The sequence below is a fragment of the Citrus sinensis genome, chromosome 9, assembly GCF_022201045.2.
Source record: "Citrus sinensis cultivar Valencia sweet orange chromosome 9, DVS_A1.0, whole genome shotgun sequence".
In the NCBI taxonomy this organism is placed as follows: domain Eukaryota; kingdom Viridiplantae; phylum Streptophyta; class Magnoliopsida; order Sapindales; family Rutaceae; genus Citrus; species Citrus sinensis.
Window position 1 is genome coordinate 31244196 of NC_068564.1, and position 21933 is coordinate 31266128.

At 34.3% G+C, this 21933-nt stretch overlaps 2 protein-coding genes across 3 annotated transcripts; both read right to left on the reverse strand.

Annotated features, from left to right (window-relative positions):
- Window positions 1-63: 63 nt before the first annotated feature.
- Window positions 64-13238, reverse strand: LOC102627834 (uncharacterized). Of its 2 annotated transcripts, none has more exons than XM_006474289.4 (15): window positions 12817-13229; window positions 11028-11549; window positions 10467-10565; window positions 10292-10344; window positions 9572-9629; window positions 9147-9229; window positions 8270-8347; window positions 6608-6687; window positions 6062-6222; window positions 5263-5337; window positions 4441-4481; window positions 4071-4176; window positions 3702-3784; window positions 2250-2323; window positions 64-435 (listed from the first exon to the last, which is right to left on the reverse strand). In XM_006474289.4, exons 1-15 carry the CDS (start codon window positions 12988-12990, stop codon window positions 326-328), a joined length of 1797 nt encoding a protein of 598 aa, XP_006474352.1. In that variant the 5' UTR covers window positions 12991-13229; the 3' UTR covers window positions 64-325. The 2 variants fall into 2 exon arrangements, with proteins under 2 accessions (XP_006474352.1, XP_052289747.1); XM_052433787.1 differs by lacking the exon at window positions 64-435 and adding an exon at window positions 468-1290 and having other exon boundaries at window positions 12817-13238.
- Window positions 13239-13870: 632 nt separating this feature from the next.
- On the reverse strand, window positions 13871-21438 carry LOC102627545 (serine/threonine-protein kinase STY13-like). Its single transcript, XM_006474288.3, has 3 exons — window positions 21248-21438; window positions 19613-20603; window positions 13871-14490 (listed from the first exon to the last, which is right to left on the reverse strand). Exons 2-3 carry the CDS (start codon window positions 20521-20523, stop codon window positions 14151-14153), a joined length of 1251 nt encoding a protein of 416 aa, XP_006474351.1. The 5' UTR covers window positions 20524-20603; window positions 21248-21438; the 3' UTR covers window positions 13871-14150.
- Between the last annotated feature and the right edge of the window lie 495 nt (window positions 21439-21933).

The window sequence follows — 21933 nt, forward strand, 5'->3', positions numbered from 1 at the left end:
AGTATACAGGAAGTGAATTTTACCAGAATATTCAAGCACTTTCAATCAAGTAAAGTATTGTCGTCTTATAGTTACCAACAGATTATTTTTGATTTACCGCAAATAACCAAACTCTTGTATACCCGTGCATTGAACAGTACATAGTTTTGAATACATTTTTACATTAAGACAACTGGGAATAATACATGTTGCCGTACATGGTATTTCCACCATTTCAGACATTCTGAGCCTGTGCTTTCCAGTCAAATGGAAATTTCAATCAGGCTCGGATGAAAGCTGGAGCTTAAGGTATCTCTTTACGTATATAATGCCTTGAGTACCATCATCAACCCACTCTAATTGAGTTGTAGATCTCCATGTATTTGCCAGCCGCATTGTTCCAGCTATTATCATTTTCCATAATTTTCTGCACAATCCTATTCCATTCTTCTGGTTCTGCCAAGGGGAAATCCCAAAAAAGAGAAGGAGAGAACTTGTTAAGATACCATTTGACACAAAAACTTATGCTAATAGATAAAAACCCAATAATAGTACTGAAGATGTAACGAACTGCTAAAGTTTTGCCATTGCTTGAAATAATTCTATTAAGTAATTGGAAACGTGGTGAAGGAGGGTAGTTTCAAGATCTAAGTTTAAAGGAGGGTTAGGAATTGGAAATGTATTGAAGAAAAATAGAGCCCTTTTAGCTAAGTGGCTGTGGAGATTTCTTCTTGAAAATGATTCTCTTTGGCATTCGGTGAATAGAAGTATGACCTCCACTCAAAGTTGGGACACTAATGTGGTTAACAATGCGATACCTCCACTTAAATGGTTAGGACTCTAATGTGATTAACAATGGAAGTCTTCGAAGCCGTCGGAAAGCAATCTCAAAGAAATATCTCTTTTTGCTTTCTCACATTAAACTAAGTGTGGGGAATGGCAAGGATATTGGTTTTGGGAGGATAAATGATTAGGAGATTTTTCTTTGTGTGAGCTTTCCCTTGCCTCTATAGGCTGTGTCCTACAAAATATGTTCCTTTAAATTTTTATACATGTTCTTCCTCTTCGTTGAATTGGCAGTGGAATTTCAACTTCAAAAGAAACTTGGGTGATAGGGAGATTCACGATCATGCTTCTCTCTTGGAGTTGTTATACAATGTCGATATCGATGGAATGAAGGAAGACAAAAGGTTATGGAGTTTGAAGGCATCAGGAAATCATTCTAGCAAATCTTATCTGAACTGGCTGATTAATGGTGTCTCCTTGGCTGATTTTTACTCTCCAAAACAATCCAGAAGGCTAGTATTCTCCCTAAAATTCAAGTCATTTTGTAAGCCTTAGCACAAAGAAAATTAAAATCTGGAGAAGTGATTCAAAGAAAGTTCCCTAGTATGTATCTATCTCCATCTTAGTGTGTGATGTGCAAAACAGATGTAGAAACTTCTGATCATCCTTTTATTCATTGCTTTGTGGCCTTAAAATTGTGGAATAGGTTGTGCAAAGAGGCCAATATTTTGCGGGTCATTCTAGGTTCTTGTCACTGCATTCTTATGGAGAATTTTTATGTTTTTGGTAAAGAAAAAATGGCCAAACTCTTTGTATCTATGCTATGGCAGCTTTTTTTGGCTAATATGGCAGGAAAGAAATCTTCTTATTTTGAAGGGAAAAATGTGGATAATATTGAAGAATTGTGGGATAGAGTTCGTCTTCTAGCTTTGCTGTGGGCTTCATTTTCTAAGGAATTCCAAGATTCATCTTTTTTCTTCATTCATCTAAGCTGGGAGAGTGTTTTGAGATAGGTGTCCAGGCTGGTCTACTATTTTGCAGAGGGGTGATTGGTATATTTCGTATAGCACAGAAAATTTTTCATTCTTTTGCTTTCTCAGTGAACAACTGGTCCACTCGTAACAATTCTTCATCATTAATATAATTTATAGTTTCTTATTAAAAAAAAAATGCAATCAATGTAGTATAAAATGTACCATGAGTATCAGTAGTAACGGTTTGAAACCTAGACACAGTGATCTTTCGGAAATAACTTAAGCAATTCTAGAGCATGAATTTAGTCTGGTAACACACAAATGTTTCAGAGATTCATAACACAGCAGTTTTAGCATTAACCCCATTATTTAGGTTGTGCATATTAAATTCAACAAGGATCTTTCATTTAACCATGGGCTATTATTAGATGGATTTTGCTGTTAAGGGAAAAAGGGTTTTTGTCCACAAGATGAGAAGATATTTCAAGGTTCAATGTAAACAAAACTTACTGCCTATGAAGTGTCTAAATGCACGGTCTAGAGCCCAATTTAAAGATCCTTCATCTATTCCTTCAAATACAAACCTGAAAAATGCAAAATAACTATGTTATACAGGTTACAGGTTAAACAAGAGGACCACCATAATTTCAGGCACATACAAGTATGGTAACAATTTTACTATGATAATTCTGTTCAAAAGGGAATAATTTATCAATCATCAATCTCATTTCACATTCTTGGAATCAGAGAACAGATTCATTGTTTTGCTCATGTCGATCTCTATTACATTAAGAAACTCAAATCAGCAGTATAAAGACTCAAGTCTGGAACTAGATGACAAGCTTAAGCAGGAGATAAATATTACAAAAGGCCCACATTTTTATGAGTCCATAATATAGTGGAAATTTGGTCACTTACTTCCACTAGAAACCTTCTTTAGCATTTCAATATCTTTTGTCATTGCGAACGCTCTTACTGAAAATTGAGCGAAGAAAGATTGTATCAAGTAGTTCAGGCATGTGGCTGCCAACTAGTTTAGTTGGTAAAATCTCTTGGGTTGAAAAAGGATATCTGGGCTTTGTACCCCGCTCACATAGAGGGGAGGGCATTTAATTACTAACAAGTGGTATATATATGTAGGTCAGACATGAACATTACTTAAAACGTAGCTCGTGTGATTGATAATCATTTTGCATTTGGACACTAATATGAAGTACTAACTGGATATTTTAAAATGCATAGAGATATAAAATTGCAGTTGAAAAGAAAGCCTTAAGGCTCACAACAGAGAGAAAATTCCTTAATTCGACTAATGATATGAAATCTCACAAATAATTAAATAACCTTTCCAAGGATAAGTTATCCTAACATCAAAGGGTATATATTTTTAGAAAATAATTTGAAGCTAGAGTCCAAAAGTAACCTTATTGTCATTTAAAAAAATGGTAGGTTTGGATTCCTTTTCCAGTAAATTTATTGACCATAAAATAGAGCCTTAAGTTTTGGTTTTTCAGACAAGACTTTGAATGATTATTGGAATGAAAAGAAACTCAGTTTACAGCTCAGGACTCGGGATGATTTTTTCCCTTTCTAATTCTCCATTCTCACTCCTCATATTTTCTGTCTCCACAAAATTACAGTAAAGATTGACAAACTCAACATCTATAACTTCCAAAACCAGATTAATGGACTCTACCCTGACGATTTTTTTTTCTCTTTTTTGATCCAATCTTTTTATCATTTTCCACGAGCAGTTTTTAGGCCCATCGACATACTGATACCCATCCATCTGTCCACCCACACACTCACATTTTGTCAAACAAAACAGATGATGGACTGCTGTTTAAATGTTTATTAGTTAGAATATACAGCATTTTGCAAGTTAAGATGTAGCCTCAACCATTTGTTAGGATGAGATCTAGAGCGCATAAAGAACAAAAGTTAAAGAATAGGAGAATATACCCATTGGCCTTTTCATGATTTGATGGATCATCCATGTCAAAGACCGTGTCTGCAAGACCACCTGTCTTTCTGACCACTGGGACCTGAAATAACATTTGTATTCCAAATGATTTCATCATAGAATAATCAGCTGATGCTCGTTGAACAAAATTACAGTAAAAAATAATTATTGGCAAAATGGTGTAATTGACTAGATTATACATGCAAGAATTTTTTAATAGAAAAATATTTCATCTTTTCTACATTCTGCCCCAACTAGTACCCCCAGGTGCAAAATAATTAAAATGTGAGGAACTACAAACAGCAGATATTAAAAGTTCTGACTATTATATATCAAATGAATAATGAATAATCCAAACCAGAGCATACCGCTCCATAACGCATTCCAATCATTTGGGCAAGTCCACATGGTTCATATATAGAAGGAACCAACACAATGTCTGCTGCAGCATAGAGCATGTGGGAGAGTTCCTCACTGCTTAACACAGTAAAGAAAAAAAAAATCTGTAAGTATCTAAAACCAGGTATAGTCAAGGAAAGTGATAGGTACTTCAAATTGCCAAGATACACCAACTACCTTTAAGGATCAAAGTTCTATGCTGCTTATAAATACTTCAAAAGTCTCAAATATTGAAAAGGAATAGATAATAGCAACAGTATCTCAGACAGCTTTTCAAAATACAATTAAGGAAGTCTAGGAACAGGGTAATCGGTAGTGTTTGATTCCAAGTTCATTTACCTATACATCAGCAGGATCCGGGTACTTGTACCTTTGTTATGCTACAAAAAGATAAAAAAATAAATCAATAATAGCCAGCCTCTGTCAGCCGACCTTATTACTTGCATCAGAAAAGATAAAACAAATTTGAAAACATATAACAATGAGGAGAAAGCAATGTATATAATATACACACACATGAAGATTCACAAGCATTTAATATTCCATTAACAATTAATACCTTTCCTTTCTTTTAGTTTCCCATGCTTCTGCATCATTCTAATGTAAACTTAAATATGTCTATAATTAAAAATAAAGTATTTCCAGAAATCTCCAATCAGAAAGTTTTTTGAGAAAGAAGATGTTGCCTTTCTGTTGTTCCATAAGAGAATCATAAAAGCAGCTAGCAATAGATTGAATGTTCTAGTTCCCATAACTGATATGTGTCCTCTTTAACCATTGTTCTCAATGCATTGGACAGCACATTTATGATTTTATACTTAAGGTCATTATGTTAAATTTTAAATGCTTAGTACAGTGAATAACAGCTACCACAAAATTCTAAGCCTGTTTGTGGATCTGTGACACCAATAAAGCAGCCTGTGCCACTTTGCTTACTAGTCAGTAGGTTTTTGCAGCCCAAGGCGAATGCCTGATGAGTCAGAAGTTTAAGGCATATCTAGGAGTTTCTGAGGTGATTCAATGACGATCACACCATTCGCAGTCATAATATGGAGAATCATCAAGATTAAATTGATGTTATAACCAACTCGCTTTCACACCACCAAATGGGGTGGATGAAGCTTTTGGACTTAAATTTTTAAGTAATCTGCAACTCATTACCAAATTTGCAAGATCTTCAAAATCTTTTTGAACCCAATGAACAGGAGAATTTCCCAGCAAAATCATTTGTCCACCCTGCACGTGAATCCAGCATTAGGAAAAAGAAATTAATATAATCATATTATGAATGTTGAGAATATGATGATTTCAGCTGACTTCCATTTCTTAAGTTGTGACAACTTTTAAACCATTCGACCAATATACTTTTAACTGCAAGATTAAATCTGCAATGGATAATTGATGTAGCTTTTATGTGAACGTGTAAGATGGAATCTAAATGATCAAAATTATTTACGTAATGTTTATCACTTGTTTCATAATTTTTCAAAAACAGGTAAATAATAAGGGGGATAATCCTAGCCCTGTCATATTACATTACATACATTAAGGACAAAAATTATTCAGTACTTTTTGTATTTACGGGGTGGTCCAGGCAATCAGAATTTCATCTAAGTTTTCTGTACTTACCTTCCATGTTCTCTAAGATGATCAATTAACCTTTCATTCTCCATACATTAGGCAAGAACTTTCAGTATTCTACAAATAATTTCATGAACTAGGCATACATTGTTTCATTCTCAATTCTCAAACTTGAAAGATATCAATAAGAGGCTTTACTTCCATATGCGCAAATTGCAGGTTCTATACAAGCTAATCTCTCTCATCATTATCCGGCCAGCAGTAAAATCGCTGTGCTCCAGAATACTTATAAATAAATGGTAGCATCACCAAAACCCGCATGCACAGAGGAAAATATATATACACTTAAGGGTAAACAAAATGACAGTAATAAACTTACAAGCTCTTCAGCACGCTTAATTGTATGAGTAATCAAATGAAGACCCTTCTGAGCAACTAGTCGAGTGATGCAGACAACCAATGGGACAGTCCCTTCTGACTTCAAACCCAACCCCTTTTGGATATAGTATTTGCATATCTTCTTGCCCTCAGGTTTTTGTGCTACAAGAAGCAGCATACCAACAGATAAGATAAAATGGAAAAGTAGAGCAACTAAGGACTTTAAGGCATGTAAAAAAGTAAGGATAATATCATAAAAAGAACAATAATTGGAAGTTTCAGACAAAGGAAAGATTGGTATTTTGATGACATCAAATATATAATCAAATATCTTCCTATCCAGATAAAGTAGAAAGCTCAATCATATTTGTTTATATTGTCAGTAACAATGCGGGTATTCTGAAGTGTGCTGTTGTTTAACACATGAGAGGCAATTGTTTATTGATGTTCATTTCTCTCAATTTTTTTTGAGGAATTGTTTCAACTATGGTCTATCTAAGCTCAGTTAGGGGAAATGGATGCTCAATGACAATAAAAGTAATCGTACCGTGAAACTTAGCAGGCAAGAAAGCATCTGTAGCAGGGTTCCAGATCACTGTGTCTATACCATTCAAAATACCAAAGTACCTAAACAATTATACAACAGTTTCATGTCAAAAACAATGAGTAGTTTCATATCTGCAATGAAAAAGCAAGAAATACAAATTAGTAATTAGGATACAAAAGATTGCATTGGATCACATAAAGCAGTATAACAATAAGTGCTTCCGCTTAAGGTGACTTCCCCTATTTTTCATATGTTAATGGAAAAGGGCGTTTATAACAATGGCATTTGTCACAAAGTTTCTGATCTAAATACCACCCAGAACAACAAGAAACAACGCAAAACTCTTAGAAAATGATGCACAAAATCTTCTACACCTGTGTCAACACTTGAATTAAATCCATTATAACATTTGACTAACAACAAAACAAAATAAAATATATGTGTATGATGCAGGGAAATTATCAATTGTCCACCCGGTTTTTCCAATGTTTTAAAAAATACACAATTCTTTTTTTTTTTTTTGCTGGAATCCAGCTGAAGTTACATTTCTTTTCACTCGTCCACTTCCATTTGGTGACCGTTAAGAAAACTAACGGAATATTGTGTAAATAACTTTTTTACCCTCAAATGTAAAAGATAAATTATCACTGACCATCTATTTTTTTCGTATTATTTCAAAAATACACAATTCTTAATTTCTTTTTTTTTTGCTAAACTCCACTTGAAGTTATATTATTTTGCACTTGTCCACCACCGTGTCGTTGTGAAATGACAATTTTACCCTTATGACGTCAGCAAAGTTCTAACGGTGTTATAACGAGAGTGGACCAATGAAAAAATGTTAACTTCAAGTGGAGCACTGCAAAAAAAAAAAAGATTTGTGTATTTTTGAAAAACAGTGAAAAAATAGGTGGACAGTAGATAATTTTCCTATGATGAATTTCTGAGCTCAAAATCTACATAGAAACTGATTAGTTAGGCCTACTGTGGATCACAGCTTCGTTGATGAACCCAAATTTTAAAATAAAAACTATATGAAATCTATGTGATCATTAATTCATAATCATGAAAACAATCAAATAGTGATGGTATATGGTTATGAAAAATGGAGTTGTAATTCCTAAATTTTGAGTGGGAACTCTCCAATTCACTCCATGGATCATTTTATTGAACAAAACGTTGCCTAAGCTAACACCTACCAGCTGATGATAAACCAATAATTTGAATTTTTTCACATGGACAAATGGTTAGGACTGCATGTCAGCTTCTTAAAATCGGATGCAGCAAAGCAATGCTATAAGCTTGATGTATATACATTTAAAATTCTATAACAAATAAAATGACAACTGCATAAGTACAAGGTTTTGAAAGAAAATTTACTATCAGTGTATTATAATTACAAATAAAATAGAAAATTGAGAAAATCATTCTTTGCAACTAGGGGAAAAAAAAATCCCCTCGCCTTTTGTTCTCTCCATGGACATCTAGTCCAAATATGTAACTCCTTTCCTTTTGCCTTTATTACTACAATTTTTTTTTATTATCCTATTGAGTATCATGAATAAATAACGAAATTAACCTTTGAAAGGATATTAAGGTATTAAAAAAATAACTGAAAAAGATTATGTAATGAATATAAGTGAAGTTTGTTGACAAACTTACTTATCACGATGTGTTATCAGCACACTTGCAAGCCATCCAGAGCAAAGTGTCTCTTTAAGATATGTTGGAGAGACTGTACTGAAGATGAAGAATTACTTGATAAGGAAATATATATAAGGTGTAAGTATGAAAAAAATGGATGTAAATCCATCAAGACAGAAATTATGTTTCTTCTATGCAGTTTTCTTTTTATTCCAAGCATGTGCGGGTTCGCACATACTTGGTAGGATAGGAAATGACATAACATTCAAAGCACCAAGAGCAACGTCCAGTACAATATAGTTTGAGATTCACAAAGCAAATTCAGTCGGAAATGTCCTCTTTGTGTTTTAAACAACATAATCCCAGGATATCCTATAACTTAGTGTTCTCATGTTAAAAGCTGACTTCCATAAATTGCTACATTGTCTTTAAAAATTAAGTTGTGGAAGAACTGATAAATGCCACGGGTGACAAGATACCCTAGACAATCTTAATGCTTTATATAAGGTAAGGCAAAGTTCCCTTTCTCTGTCTTTCTAATGTCCTTTTTCACTATGATACGTTAAAGTTCTTTCTCTGTCTTTCTAATGTCCTTTTTCACTATGATACATTAAAGTTCAAATAGAATAAAAGTTGAGTTCTCTCTCTTTCTCTCTCTGTGATAATTTTGAGTTGTTCCCTCTGTCTTGGTGACCCACAGGACATGAAACCAAAGAATGCAAGGGAATCATTCCAATTGCAGCCTGCCTTCCTTTTCAACCAAAGGGCTTAACATGTTCACAAAGAAGGGCACCCAGTTCCTGGGCAAACTATAGATGTGCATGAGCATATTTGAGCTAAACAAACTGCATATAGAAACATATCTGCAAACCCATGAAACAGTAAAGCCACTTACACCACTGCATTGCTATACACAATTCCACCTTTCAATAGGCTCAATCTTTCAGGATTGTGGCCAATAGTTCGATCATCAATTGCCTGCCATGTGAAGAGAAAAGAAATTAAAATGTCTACAACTTTTCTCTGTTTATAATGGACATTGGAGTTCTAACTATTACACAAAGAGTGTGATCATAATCTGAACCCCCAGAAGTTTTAGAAACAAAGGCAAATCCATGGCAAAATCAAACATCTGCTTTGATCAGAAATGAGAGCAAAAGATAGAGAATATGAGAACTCATTCTTTCTTTTGAAATTCACTGGCCAAGCAATTACTATTTTCATTGGAATTCATGCCAAAGCCAAATGAACAAGTACTACTTATATAGCATGATCTTGAATTCTCCTTTCCAAATGTGATATCCACAATAAGACGCTCACCTTTTCCACACTTGCATATATAGATCCATCAAGACCGCATTTACTGAGTTGCTCTTGTCTGCCAACATAAACAGAGTACATTTATACAGAGATATTGGGACCCACCCTGACCCCCCAACCCCCCTTTCATAGGTAGAGATGTTAAAAATTTAAAAAGACATAAATAGTGTGAACTTTATTCATCTATATCTTTATATGATCAAGGAAAATTTTTCTTTTAAAAACATAAAACCAATTCAAATTTGCTATATTTTCGTATATAAACCATGAGTAGTTCACTACTCACCACAAAACATACAGAGCTGCATTCCCAGTCTTTACAAAGAGATACTGTTTATGATACCAATAGCATAGAACCAAATGTAGATTCATAGATTACAAAATTTGGGAAGGGAAAACATTGAGCACCAAAGGGAAAACATTGAGATGTTAAAAACTTTGTGAGACAACGACAATATTGGGATAGCTGGTAAAATTTGTAAAAGTTTAATGAGATAAAATGCTTAAGAAGGATAAAACTACACTATAGCACAGGGGATGCTGGTCAATATAGTGCATCAATTTATCTAATACTTAAGCCCATGATTCAGAAGACAGTGCCGTGGGACAAATAAAGCTAGTAATGATATGTAATACGGACACACAGGTATGAAGAAAAATTGTTGCTCAAAGAATGACAACCACCCAAAAAATAAATGAAGGAATAAAACAGTAACTTACCTGCACTCCCCATAATGCTCCATGTTGTGGATTGTCAATACAATTCTTGGTTTCTACGAAACAAATATTCAATATTCAGTATTATATGCAAAAATGAATAATTTTATTAATTTTGTCTGTTACAAAACTTCATGCAACAAACTCTACAATGGCGGCGATAAGAGAATGTAAATACCTTAAGGGAGAGACTTTGGTACATATCCCAGTAAAGTAGGGGTAAAGCACCTATCTGCCACTCATGGACGTGAATGATATCAGGTTGAACTCCAGTCACCTGCTATGAGTTTTATCTTGTTAGATTTTAGAAAGAGAAGGTTTAATCTTTAAAGAGCAGTAAACAAGAGCAGGTTTTCCTTAAAGAGAAGGTTTTCCTTAAGCTTAAATAAGCAGTAAATGAATCAAAGTGTCACTAACTTGATCAGTTTCTAATAAAAAAGTCTTTTGAAGTTGGGAGGGCAAATGCAGATGAAATTTTTTCCAGCACACTGTCAGAAACTGGAAAAATCAAGAAATAGAATTTGCAGACAATTGATTTATAGTTACAATAATTTAAGCACCAAAAACACTTAAATCCTTGATACTTGAGCTTTTATTACATAATCAAATGACCAGCTTGAGCTTTAGATATAAGTCAACTATTAAAAAAGTGCAATTCAATATTTTCAGGTTTTGGAATGTTTTGGTCTAGATGGCAATCTACAAAACTAATAATTATACTCAGCGCTAATTCACAAACCTGCATCCATTCTAGGCAAGCACGACTGAAAAACAAATATGCCTCCAGCTCATTGTATGAACCCCCATATACATTTTTCCCCTTGAAGAACTGATTGGATGGTTCAATAAATATTACAGGGATGCTGGAAACTACCCCATGGTAGGCATTAGTTGCAACCCAATTACCATCATGATAAGAGTTATAAGTCGTGATCAGTGCCAGGTCACTGATCTCCTGTTTTTGAATGCACTCATAGAAAGGGAGCATTATATCTACTGTATGGCCACGAGATAAACATGCACGAGCAAGTCCTGTTACAACATCACCAAGTCCACCAACTTTAGCTATAGGCGCCATTTCAGCTGTAATGTGAATAATATGCATGAGATTGGAATCCTTCTCTATTTCAGCTGGAGCTTCTAGGCTTGCATATCTAGAAGGAAACTTATTCTTCCAAAATGGGATTTCATCACCAGGAGTAGGCCAAACCAGTTCACCAAAACCAAAGTCTGCCGGACAACCAAGTTTTTCAGTAACCACCTGCAAATAGCAGTAGTGGTATTTGCAATCAGATACACGCGAATAAAAGATTGCCTATATGAAATCAGAGTAATTTAAAAACATAGGAAATCTCAAATTAAACGAAGATTATATTTTAACAATGAGTCTCATATTTTTATTTGAAAAAAAAAATGCTGTAACCCACCCATCATACAAGGCACAACAGCTAAAGTTTTTGATAAAACCTACTTTACTTGGCACTAACAACAAGCTGCTCACCCACTTATTCATAAAAGCTAATGATTTCATTGTCGCAATTGCAGGCATATGTAATGACCTCAATTACTAGAGCTGAGAAATTTTGACACAATCCAATTATCCGATACGAACACAACACAAGTAAATGGTTATGGATGGTCAAATTTGGCACTATTATTAAATGGGCTGGGCGTGGGTCAACACGATTTTTTTTCATGTCGGGTTAGGATTAAAGTTTTTGACCCATTTACTCGACCAATGACACAATTATATTTTATTTTTTAAATTAATTTCTAGGTTCTTGTCATTAAAACTTAAATATTGAACATGATTCTCTTTTTTTTTTGGAGGATAGATATATACAGAGTGTTTTATTTATAAAATTTTATATAGATTTAGAACTTTAATAGTGTAAGTGTGTAAAATATTGGTATACAACTATATTTTATGATATTGATATATGGTATTATATAAATGAATATAGTATTATTTACATATATATAATTAAAACTTTATTAGTGTAAATATATAATATTTTTGGGGTGTGTGCATGCAAGTGTATGTATATATATAACATTTGTCGTATATATAGACATTACACAGGTTATTGGGTAACCCGTTTATTTTCTATGTTGGGTTTGGGTCTCAATATTTTGACATGTTTATTAAATGGATCGTGTTTGAATTGACCTAAATTTGACACTATAAGAACACGACCCAACGACCCATTTTGCCAGCTCTACCGATTACCTCCCGATAGGTAAGCTAAAGCTTGGCATTTGAACTTATAAGCAGTCAGGTACCCTATTCTCACAAGCCGGTTTTGATGGAAAAACCTATGCAATCTGTTCATAAAACTTCAATGCAAATCATAACCTACAATCCTAGCACTTTTTTTTTTTTTTTTTTTTTGCCACTTATGATACCAAATCTAACGTATATACATATGCATCACGGAAAGGGTATGGCCAATTGCTAGATAAATAGAACAGAAATAAACAAATAAAAAATGACAATAATAATGATGGGGCAAGATGACAGGAATTACCTTCAAAGAAGGATTAGTGTGAGCGAGAATTGGTAGTGAAATCATCGACTTAGAAGAGTAAAACATGTTGTGGTTTGCCATTAACTTTGTTCTTTTCATCCCATTTCTCCTTGTATTCACCAAGTAACTACTCGTACTACTAAGCTTTCCCGCTATTGCACACTCCATTTTCATTTCAAATTGAAAAAAAAAAATTGTATACAATAGAATTCTGATTATAATATTTTCTTCAAGAACATAATTGAAAACCCTTTTGTTTGGTTGCTGAGAAAATGAAAAGGAAATGAGATCAAAGAATTTGAAGTATAAATTTTGACCGCAATCCCATTATTATATTATCCTTTTGCCAAGTGGTTTGGGACTGTGCGGAGCTGTTTTATAATACAGGGTGTGTACGATTATTATTTTTTTTTTTTGGGGGAAAAAAATTCAGAAGGAAAGAACACCCAAATAAAAAATTAATTTCAGTCCAGTCCAAGTGACTTTTTTTTTTGGCCCTGTTTTCGCTGGAATCATAATACTGGATGCCATCTTTGTGCATGCGTCACGAAAATAATAATGGATAAAAACGCAAACGCGAATAGAATTCCCAATAATAAATGATTTTAAAGAAAAATGAGAAACCTACGCTGTTTGGAACGGTATCAAATATGTTCCTAATTACTTAACAAAACCATTTTTTAATATAATTTTTTAATTTTGTATGTGCAGGGCTCAAATAATTGAGGTGAATCGACCAATGAAGTAAAAATAAGCAATGATATGATCTACTCTCCTTGGCGCACCAATCTCTTTACAGTAGGAATAAGAGATGAATAATCGATTCTTCCTCCTACTAATTTTATAATTTAGACGAATAATCGATTCTTCCTCATACTAATTTTATAATTTAGACTTACAATAACTACTAAGTAAAAGTTTTATTACCTAAAATACCCTCGATTGCAGAAGCCCAAAACTCAAAAGACCAGAGCAATCAAAACGGAATGAAGCATCATCTGAGAGAAATAGAAACTCTCGGGAGCTGATGACCCTTCTCGCAAGGAAACAAAGCTAGACAATGCAGGCATGTATACATAGACATCAAATATCCACATCACAATGCTAATTTAGCAACATAATATCCACTGGATAGAAACCCCAGTAAACACAGACTTCTTTATCATAACTTTTGTCATTCTGTTTTTGCTATCTTAAGAAAGAACTTAAAACCTGATAAATACACAAGGCTAAGATAAAATCATAATCCCTCTGCTTTCTTTCCCTTGTCTTCCTCTGTTCTTTTGGGCTTCTTTTTGGATTCTTTTTAATTTACATCTTTTGTCCCCTGGAGATCAGTCAGTTGTCATTGGTTGTGTAATACAGCACCTGAAACGGGCCTTGCGGACAGTTGTCATGATTTCTGTCTCCGCATGCTCGAGCATTGCGACAACTTCAGCGAATGGTGGCCTGACATCAGGGTTGGCATCCCAGCACCGCGTCATAATCTCACCAAGAACAGGTAGACAATCATTAGGAATGATCGGGCGTGCGCCCTTGTTGACAACTGCAAATGCTGCCTGCACCGCTGTCATGTTCTGGAACGGAAGCATTCCAGTGACAAGTTCCCAAAGAACAATACCAAAGCTATAAACATCTACTTTCTGAGTGTAAGGCCTGTGCTGGATCATTTCCCTGCAGAGACATAACAGCAACAGTCAAGTAGCATGCCCCATAGTTGAATTCAAGAAAATAAAGAAGCTGACACAATATATTAATAAACTTGATTTTGATTAACCACTTGTCAAAACAAACAAAGTACAATAACAAATGAATGACATGTGCAAATGTCATACTTACTGTCAATATTACGTGGTAAATTTTCCTCTTTCCACTTCTACAAAATTTTATAGCTATAGCAGACTATGTAAACCAATTTTATTTTGACAGACCACATAAATTCTTATGCGGGTAATAACACCTTACTTCAAGGCAGCAAGACTTTTAGTTATTCTAGTTAATCCGCATTGCACATTTTTATGCATACACTTTTGTCCTTCTTCCTATGGGCACTTCCAACAATCATTGCAACGGTTTTCAATTTTGTCCTATCCACAATTATAATGGTGCAGCACACATCAATAGATCACATGTCAATACTAACAACTCTCCGCCCATTCACTTGCTAATCCAAATCCTTCAATAGATCACATGTCAATACTAACAAACTACTGCCAAAACCTACAACCTTTACCATGTCTAAACCCCAGAGATATAACATCCCAGTGCAAACTCCTATTATCGATAATATCTATCTATTTACTAAGCAAAATCTCTCCAAACAGAACAAACAAACAGAAACGTTCATAATCCATATATGAAATTGCAGAATGACAACCAAGTTGACACAAGCTCATTAATTCGATCAATAAATACCAGTGAGAACTCCAATTGACACCATAATAATTCAAGATATTGATACTTAATACATTTAATGCACAATGTATCAAGTCCAACAAAACATGAAAAATGAGAGAGACAATGGTCAAATTTCGAATAATCTGATAACCAAATATGCAAGAGTTCAATAAAGTCAACCGGACAGACACCATTTACAAGCTCAATTTTTCAAGCTGTCTATTGGGCAATCCTCTTATTACATGTACGTGTTATAAGGATAAATTAGATTAGGCAAATAAGACAAATCTCCAGAAAATTCCTACTCAAGTTGGGGTTCCTAAAAATAAAATACTTCCAAACTGCCCCACATATCCATGATAACTGTGTATCTAGCTCTACACTTGGCAAATTATGGACACCTCTTCCTTCCCTCTATTCAAAGTAAAAGTACAATGACGTGATAAAGGATAAGAAAACAATTATGAATGTTTAAACTTTTTGGCAATAACATTGAGCAGATATACTTAAGTATATCACATGCAAACAAGGAAGTTATAATCTTTGATCGAATAATCAAGGAAGCAATTCCAAGAAAAGGAACGAAGGAAGCAACGCCAAAAAAAAATACTAATCAGTTAAGGAAGACTTCGTTGCCTTAAGTTTACACACATAGGTTACGAACAAAGCTGCGGTGTCATGCTTCAACACGGACACGAGTCAACAACTGCCAAGGATCTAAAGAAAGAGGCACGAGTACATATGAGTGTACGTTTGAATTTATAACATCAAAATGGATACCTTAGCACTAGATTACTTGTGAAATAACAATTTTTGGCAACTTAAGCGTTTTCAGTTTATTGGGGAACACGCAATGACAACATAAAATTCATGGGTTTTAAGATTATACTATTATTAATCCGTTGTGAAATTAGCTTTAGTTTGAAGTTATCTTGACGATTAAAGGTTTTTTATGGAAATGCAGGGGTTTTGAATATTTTGACAATTTGGTCACATTGAAGTCAAGGTATTTGATCTTTGGTCGAATGAAAAGGAATGCCAAATATACTTGCAACATTAACGGAAAAGTCCATAAGTTAGAGCAGAAGTAAGACATATTTCTCCAATTGTAATGGTTCTACCATATACATTGAAGGATCGAACAAGAACCTAATGAGAGCAAGCAAAAGCTTCCTGCCGATCTTTCCATCAGGATAATAACATAAAATGGAAGGTTTGAGAATCCTTCGAGGGGCAGATAAAAGTCTACCTGCAAGGACATACCATGCTTGTAACAGTTATTCTGAATTTGCCAACTAAGCCATCCTATTTTCTAGTCCCATTAAAAAGAACCTAACGTTTTGTACATAGAAATTGCTAGATGGTTCAAAAAGTATGCTAGTTATTTTTAAATTATAATATTTAAGTAGTGTCCAAGAACCCTCCTTGGCTTAGCATACTTTTATTGGCGTTTCAGCCAATCCTAGGACCAAGCAACTTTAAGTTATTCTTCATGTCATAACTTCCTGAGCTCACCTATGCTCAGATTGGGCTTCAGTTTGAATCACCATTTGTTGGCAATAGTGCTCAATGAATACGAAATCCACCATACAAACTTCACAAGCAAAATTATAAGTTTTCTTTTTTTTAATTTATTATCCTTCTTTACATTTTCTCCAATTCACCAAACTTTAAGACAGTTTCTTTTATTGCAACTCCCTTTTGAATCCTAAGTTTGTTCCCTAGCATCTTCAACAATCTACAACCATGCTAGAATCACAAAATGCTGGTATTTGGGCTCACTAAACACAAATTCCAACTTACAAACTTTGCAACAAACCAGAGTTTTTATTTTAATTTTTTAATTCATTATCCTTTTCTACATGTTTCCCACCAACTTTAAGAGAGTTACTTTTATTGCAACTATGGCCTTGAATCTTAAATTTGTTGCCTAGGTATCCGCCAATCCTAAACCAAACAATTTTAATGTGTTCTCCTTGTTACAACTTTTGAGCAAACTTATGCTCATATTGAGCTTGAATCCCTACATGTTGGCATCAGTGCTCATTAAATATGAAATCCAAATTACAAACTTCGCAAGCAACCCTAAGTTGTTTTATTTAGTTATTATCCTTCTCCACATGTTCCCCAATTCTACAAACTTCAAGAGTTACTTTTTTGCAACTCTTACCTTGAATCTTAAGTTCGAATTTGACCTAAGCTCTACGAATAAGAATACAAAGTTTGTAACTAATGTGAGATTGACATGCCACAAACTGTCGGGTGCAAAAACTATCAAATTAAATATTGAATGAAAAGTCAACAGTGACCTTACATATGACAGAATTTAATAGATACCGCATTAGTTAGGATACAAAATTCATATCCTAATTTGTTCATTTAGTGTTTTTAAAATATTAATATATAGCAACTTTGAACCTTTTTTTAAGTTTTGATTAGTAAAATTTGATCTCAAATCAAACCTCAATTTACCCTTTACATCAAACACACAGCCTTAACCAGCATCTCAAACTTATTAAGCTTTACATTCATTAACCTACAAGTGAAATTCTTGATCTCATCTGATATTATGACTTAACATTTATGTAATTACATCCTTATTTCTTTTTCATTTCTCTTAATTTTGTTTCCTTTTTTGGCTGCTTTTTTTTGGGGGGGGGGGGGGGGTAAATTGTCAAAGATGAAGAATCATCGACCAGCTGCCACTAAGAAAGCAAAATAATGAAAACTTTTCTGTTATATGCAAAAAAAGATCAATCACCCCTCTAGAATACTAGACCAGCCTAGAAACCTATCTCAAAACACTCTCACAGCTTAGATGGATGAAGAAAAAAGATGAATCTTGGAACTCCTTCGAAACTGAAGCCCAGAGTGAAGCAAGAAGACGGACTCTATCCCATAAATCTTCAATGTTATCTGCATTTTTCCTTTCAAAAGTACAAAGATTTCTTTTAGCTATATTACCCAAAACAGAGCTGCCACAGTACAGTTCCAAAGAATTTTGGCCTTTTTTGGCACTTTTATTTAACTTATGTTTAATATATGCTGTTTGTTCCTCTGTTGTCGTTTTTTGTAAGGAAATATTTTTTGATTACATGATGGCTTAGTGGAAAAGATATGACATAATGGTAATAATTTGTTTTTTTATCAATTTCCTATCATTCGATCATATCCAAAATTTTAAACCTATAGCAGATCAAATGCCAAATGCTGGTTAATACTAAGTCTTATTTGGTAAGAAGAAATGGAATACACACAAGGCCATTGGTTAATACTAAGTCTTATTCGGTAAGAAGAAATGGAATGCACACAAGACCATTGGTTAATACTAAGTCTTATTTGGTAAGAAGAAAGGGAATGCACACAAGACCATAGAGTGGAAACAGAAACAATTTGACAAAGAAAGCCTAGACCATAACTCATCCTAATCTTTATGTCACTAATAGAAACTTGAAGCACCAAAGTAATCAACTATTCACATTGTCAGAGTATAACGGTAAATGCTTTTATCATGATGTCTAGAAACAACAAAAGGTAGTATAATCATAGAGAAAGTATGGCTCAATTAATCCATGATATACCAATTAATCCATGATATATCATCTGTCAACGCAATCAAGGACATGATAAAGAATATTGAATCAATCATAAGGACCATCAATGTACACATTATAAAAACTCATTTACACAAAAATCAAATGATCCGACAAAAAAAATATCAAGTGGATACACCCACGAAAAACTAAAAGTTTCCTCCGTCTCTTCAAATCAACCCATTACGACATCTCCAAGCCTTGGGAAACCACTAAGAAGCAGTAATGAAGAGTTTCTACACCCTTCCTAACTAAAGTGATTTCTATAATTCCAGAATACACAGGGGGAACTTTAGTTAAGGTAGTACTCCCGTCATAACACAGAAATGGTCTGAGATATCGCTATCTAGTCAGAATCAGTTGTGCGGAATACAGAGAATAAATATGGCTATAAACTCAAATTAAGGAAGAATTAAAACAGTAAGTTTTGAGGAAACACGTGACATTATAAATCACAAATGATAATACAACTCTTTTCTGTTATCAAATTTCTTCACATGCAGCATTTCATACAAGTTACTCTTAACACATTCCAGTCTAAAGCTTTAACTAACTACAAAATAGTAATATTTCCCTCAGCAAATGGTGAAGAGTACAAAAATCAAGCAAAAGAAACTGTGGAAAGTCCACAGAGTATTATCACTGGAAAAATATAATAAGTGCCATATAAAGTCTGCATATGAATCTAGTAAGTATAATAAGAGCCACAAAATAATTGCATAATTATTTAGAAAAGTTGAATGGAAAGGAAAAAAACAGAGAAAAAAAAAAAACTTATTGGAAGCGATGGAGACAAAATATCTTACGGAGCCATCCAGCGGTATGTGCCAGTCTCCGGAGTCATTCCCTCAGTCTGCACCTCAATCCGAGCTACCCCGAAATCGGCAATTTTGATGGATTTATCAGAGAAAATCAGTAAGTTATCAGATTTCAAATCCCTATGAATTAAGCCAAGCCTATGAACGTATGCCATTCCCCTTGCCACATCCAAGGCTTGCTTGACTGCCAATTTCAGCGGCACTGATCGATTTTGTCGCTTGGTTAAAAACTGCCGAACTGAACCTCCTTTTGCATATTCAGTGACAATGCACCAGACCATTGGCTTACGGCATGCACCAATGAACCGCACTATGTTTGGATGTTTTAGAGTGGCCAGCATCATGACTTCCTGTTGAAATTGCTGCTCCATCACCTGTGCTTTTTCTGGATCATTTTCTGGCCTCTCCAAGATCTTGATAGCCACCTCCTCACCGTTGTAGGTTCCTCTATAGAGCTTCCCAAAGGCACCTTGTGCAAAAGCATCTCCCATGTTGAGCTTCCTTAAATCAATAGTCCACTCATCAAAATTCTCAAGCCCCTCCGTTGGAGAGTTGCTATCCATAAGAGCTCGAGCCAAGGCATCATCACTTAAAGCATGTGAAACTCTTCCTCGACGATTCACACTATGTGCAACAGAGTAGTTATCATTAGCACGGCGGCGCAACCCTTGGTGGTTCAAAATGCGAGTATGGGATTCATTTGATCCAACACTGCTGTTATCTACAGACATCGCAACAGAACCTCCGCCGTTGCTCGTTTGCAAGCTGCTAAAGCTGTCAATTGACATGTTGGTTCCCTCACCGAGTTTATGGTAAAATCCTTGGGACAAATCATCATAGTTGTTAACATGGTTGTTTAGCCCTATTATTCCAGGAAACTTTGAACCACCCTCCATCATTTTCCAGCCTGATACACGCAAAGTACAACTCTACTTATTTCTTCAGCATCAGAATCTCCAAACTGAAATCACCTGTTAACCTGAAACCATGGTTGTTTCAATGTTGGTAAGAATGTAAGCATAAAACTTAATATTAGACAGAATCTATACTTCACTTAAATTTTCCACATACCAAATTAACTTCTTATTTTGAGCTAGTACTTAAGAATATTACAACTAAGACCTATGTGCTATCTCAGAACCAAAACAAGAAATATCATTAAGACCAAACGCATAAGCTTTATTTGTCATTATTATCAGATCAAGTTCAAATTAAATCCTTTCACCCAAAACTTAATTAACAACATAAGAGTCTGACAACAAAAGGATCTAAACTTTGAAAAAGAAAATCATAAAATTTACCAAAATAATCATATAAAGTCTTCTTCATACCACAAACACATACCAAAAATCAGAAACCCTTAAAAAAATAAATTTATTGAATTCTTATTAACAGGGAAGAAACTAAACCCTAAAACAAAAACAAAAACAAAAAAATACAAGAACCAACAATAATGATAATCCAAAATTAGTTGTTTCTCCACAGAGAAAATTTCTGCGAAAATTCACACCGGGCTTTAAAAACGAGAAACACTACAAAAAATAAAATGTAATTTTAAAATGAAAATTACAATAAAAGCCAAGCGACTGTGAAGTGGAATCATCAGAATTTGACAAAACGCACCTCGATCAACAGAGCTCGAATTGGCGAGTTCGATTCCGCCACACGAGCTGAAGGATGAGATCGAATAGGGTCAATTTGAAGCTGCGAAGTGCAAACGACTAAAAGGAAGACCAAAAATGAACGAAATAACAGGGCAAATTGGGTCTCGAGTTTCCAGTCTTTGGACTCTTTGGTCTGGTCTCTGCTTACTTTTTCTTTCTCAGACAGAGTAAAGATTCTGGTGTGTTTGCTTACACCGCGTGTCTTTGTGCGAGTGAAGGCTTTGTCCACGCGGCGTGATGTGGGTGGACTTGATTTGGGAAGAAAGTTTGTAAATGTGAACGCTTTGATTTTGAGTTTAATTGTTTAACATCACAAATCTCTATCCTTCAATATGATGGTTCCATATTTGGGATTTCATTTAATGAAAAACAATAAATATTTGGGATCACATTTAATGATAAACAATAAATGTATTTAACTTAAAATTTATAACTTCACATAACATTATGACCTCCCAAAAGAGCTCTCCATGTTGTTACTGATCATAAAATAAAATCATTGTTCTCTGTTACAAAATATAAAATTTATATCCTAAATATTTAACCTAAAATTTATACGTTTTTGTTATTTTACAATATATACACAATTTTATATTAACAGTCTCAATTATTTCTCAAAAATACATCTTATGTATCGCCAGTCAT